Consider the following 3,857-nt stretch of genomic DNA (forward strand, 5'->3'; position numbering starts at 1 on the left):
AATTGTTCCTTTCTTCCAGAACTATTTAGAGGTAAAAGAAGGCAAACCCATTCATAGGGAGAGAAATTTTTAAATTTATTTTCAAAAACATACCATTTGATTTTTTTTTTAATTTTTTATTTTTTATAAACATATATTTTTATCCCCAGGGGTACAGGTCTGTGAATCACCAGGTTTACACACTTCACAGCACTCACCAAAGCACATACCCTCCCCAATGTCCATAATCCCACCCCCTTCTCCCAAACCCCCTCCCCCCGGCAACCCTCAGTTTGTTTTGTGAGATTAAGAGTCACTTATGGTTTGTCTCCCTCCCAATCCCATCTTGTTTCATTTATTCTTCTTCTACCCACTTAAGCCTCCATGTTGCATCACCACTTCCTCATATCAGGGAGATCATATGATAGTTGTCTTTCTCTGCTTGACTTATTTCGCTAAGCATGATACGCTCTAGTTCCATCCATGTTGTTGCAAATGGCAAGATTTCATTTCTTTTGATGGCTGCATAGTATTCCATTGTGTATATATACCACATCTTCTTGATCCATTCATCTGTTGATGGACATCTAGGTTCTTTCCATAGTTTGGCTATTGTGGACATTGCTGCTATAAACATTCGGGTGCATGTGTCCCTTTGGATCACTACATTTGTATCTTTAGGGTAAATACCCAATAGTGCAATTGCTGGGTCATAGGGCAGTTCTATTTTCAACATTTTGAGGAACCTCCATGCTGTTTTCCAGAGTGGCTGCACCAGCTTGCATTCCCACCAACAGTGTAGGAGGGTTCCCCTTTCTCCGCATCCTCGCCAGCATCTGTCATTTCCTGACTTGTTGATTTTAGCCATTCTGACTGGTGTGAGGTGATATCTCATTGTGGTTTTGATTTGTATTTCCCTGATGCCGAGTGATATGGAGCACTTTTTCATGTGTCTGTTCGCCATCTGGATGTCTTCTTTGCAGAAATGTCTGTTCATGTCTTCTGCCCATTTCTTGATTGGATTATTTGTTCTTTGGGTGTTGAGTTTGCTAAGTTCTTTATAGATTCTGGACACTAGTCCTTTATCTGATATGTCGTTTGCAAATATCTTCTCCCATTCTGTCAGTTGTCTTTTGATTTTGTTAACTGTTTCCTTTGCTGTGCAAAAGCTTTTGATCTTGATGAAATCCCAGTAGTTCATTTTTTCCCTTGCTTCCCTTGCCTTTTGTGTTGTTCCTAGGAAGATGTTGCTGCGGCAGAGGTCGAAGAGGTTGCTGCCCGTGTTCTCCTCAAGGATTTTGATGGATTCCTTTCGTACATTGAGGTCCTTCATCCATTTTGAGTCTATTTTTGTGTGTGGTGTAAGGAAATGGCCCAATTTCATTTTTCTGCATGTGGCTGTCCAATTTTCCCAGCACCATTTATTGAAAAGGCTGTCTTTTTTCCATTGGACATTCTTTCCTGCTTTGTCGAAGATTAGTTGACCATAGATTTGAGGGTCTATTTCTGGGCTCTCTATTCTGTTCCATTGATCTATGTGTCTGTTTTTGTGCCAGTACCATGCTGTCTTGATGATGACAGCTTTGTAGTAGAGCTTGAAGTCCGGAATTGTGATGCCACCAACGTTGGCTTTCTTTTTCAATATCCCTTTGGCTATTCGAGGTCTTTTCTGGTTCCATATAAATTTTAGCATTATTTGTTCCATTTCTTTGAAAAAGATGGATGGTACCATTTGATTTTTAACTGGCAGACCTTAGAGATCTGGATATCCAACTTAAGAAAAGTGAAATGATTGGCGTCTGTGACTCAAGCAGTACAAAGTAACCTTCCAGAACCCCTACCTCAGCAGTAGATAGGATCTGAAGCATGTGAGGCTCGACTAAAGGAATATTTCCAGGTTTAAACTCTCACTTACCATTCCAGACCTTCTTGCTGTGTTCTCACATCTCACATTCCTTCCCTGCATCCTCATCCCTGGCTACCCAACCCTATCTGATGGATGTTACAGCTGTAGTGCATTTGGCTTAAAATCTCCCTGAAAATCCAAATGCCTTTGGACAACACCTTTCAAAAGTCTGTCCTTGCCTCACTTCCACACCCACAGATAACTCTGGAATCCTCTACTAAATTCCAATACCCTGATTCTCAACATATTTAGACATAGCCTTATTTGGCCTTGGGGCTCCCCAAACAGGAAACAAAGATGGGCAATTGGACCCCAGGAATCTTCTTATTCTTATTTTTCATTATGGAAAATTCTAAAGGTAAAGAAAACACCATAATGAACTGTTATACTCATCCCCCCCAGCTTTGATTATTATGACCAGTCTTCCCATCCACAACTCCACCCCCTTTCTTCTCTCCTGGATGGATTTCAGTGTCTATCTCTAAAAGATAAGTGCTTTAAAAAAAGAAAAAACAAAAGCCTTTTTGCCTGTGGACGCCGCCGAGTAAGCATCGTTAAAGTCTCCCCTCCCACCGCCGTCATGTCTAAGTCAGAGTCTCCCAAAGAGCCTAAACAGCTGCGGAAGCTCTTCATCGGAGGTCTGAGCTTTGAAACAACCGATGAGAGTCTGAGGAGCCATTTTGAGCAATGGGGAACACTTATGGACTGTGTGGTAATGAGAGATCCGAACACCAAGCGCTCCAGAGGCTTTGGGTTTGTCACCTATGCCACTGTGGAGGAGGTGGATGCAGCCATGAATGCAAGGCCACACAAGGTGGATGGAAGAGTTGTGGAACCAAAGAGGGCTGTCTCAAGAGAAGATTCTCAAAGACCTGGTGCCCACTTAACTGTGAAAAAGATTTTTGTTGGTGGCATTAAAGAAGACACTGAAGAACATCATCTAAGAGATTATTTCGAACAGTATGGGAAAATCGAAGTGATTGAGATCATGACTGACCGAGGCAGTGGCAAAAAGAGGGGTTTTGCTTTTGTAACATTTGATGACCATGATTCTGTAGACAAGATTGTCATTCAAAAATACCATACTGTGAATGGCCACAACTATGAAGTAAGGAAAGCGCTCTCTAAGCAAGAGATGGCTAGTGCTTCATCCAGCCAAAGAGGTCGAAGTGGTTCTGGAAACTTTGGTGGTGGTCGTGGAGGTGGTTTTGGTGGGAATGACAACTTTCGCGAAGGAAACTTCAGTGGTCGAGGTGGCTTTGGTGGCAGTCGAGGTGGTGGTGGATATGGTGGCAGTGATGGCTATAACGGATTTGGTAATGATGGAAGCAACTCTGGAGGTGGCGGAAGCTATAATGATTTTGGCAATTACAACAATCAATCATCAAATTCTGGACCCATGAAAGGAGGCAATTTTGGAGGCAGAAGCTCTGGCCCTCATGGTGGTGGAGGCCAATACTTCGCCAAACCACGAAACCAAGGTGGCTATGGTGGTTCCAGCAGCAGCAGCAGCTATGGCAGTGGCAGAAGGTTTTAATTCCTGCCAGGAAACAAAGCTTAGCAGGAGAGGAGAGCCAGAGAAGTGACAGGGAAGCTACAGGTTACAACAGATTTGTGAACTCAGCCAAGCACAGTGGTGGCAGGGCCTAGCTGCTACAAAGAAGACATGTTTTAGACAATACTCATGTGTATGGGCAAAAAACTCGAGGACTGTATTTGTGACTAATTGTATAACAGGTTATTTTAGTTTCTGTTCTGTGGAAAGTATAAAGCATTCCAACAAAGGGTTTTAATGTAGATTTTTTTTTTGCACCCATGCTGTTGATTGCTAAATGTAATAGTCTGATCATGACGCTGAATAAATGTGTCTTTTTTTTAAATGTGCTGTGTAAAGTTAGTCTACTCTGAAGCCATCTTGGTATACTACCCCAACAGTGTGAAGTTAGAATTCCTTCAGGGTGATGCCAGGTTC

General features: G+C 42.4%; 1 protein-coding gene across 1 annotated transcript; it reads left to right on the top strand.

The window, feature by feature from the left end:
• Positions 1-2,411: 2,411 nt before the first annotated feature.
• Positions 2,412-3,469, top strand: LOC123394396 (heterogeneous nuclear ribonucleoprotein A1-like). The gene has a single exon (XM_045088507.1). The coding sequence runs from the start codon at positions 2,466-2,468 to the stop codon at positions 3,420-3,422; it is 957 nt and encodes a 318-aa protein (XP_044944442.1). The 5' UTR covers positions 2,412-2,465; the 3' UTR covers positions 3,423-3,469.
• The last annotated feature ends 388 nt before the right edge of the window (positions 3,470-3,857 follow it).

Source organism: Mustela putorius, unplaced genomic scaffold (assembly GCF_011764305.1).
Source record: "Mustela putorius furo isolate JIRA1106 unplaced genomic scaffold, ASM1176430v1.1 tig00003834_pilon_pilon_pilon, whole genome shotgun sequence".
NCBI classification, from domain to species: Eukaryota; Metazoa; Chordata; class Mammalia; order Carnivora; family Mustelidae; genus Mustela; species Mustela putorius.

Coding starts and splice junctions, on each gene's coding strand:
- LOC123394396 (XM_045088507.1), top strand. CDS start 2,466: ATGTCTAAGTCAGAGTCTCCCAAAGAGCCTAAACAGCTGCGGAAGCTC.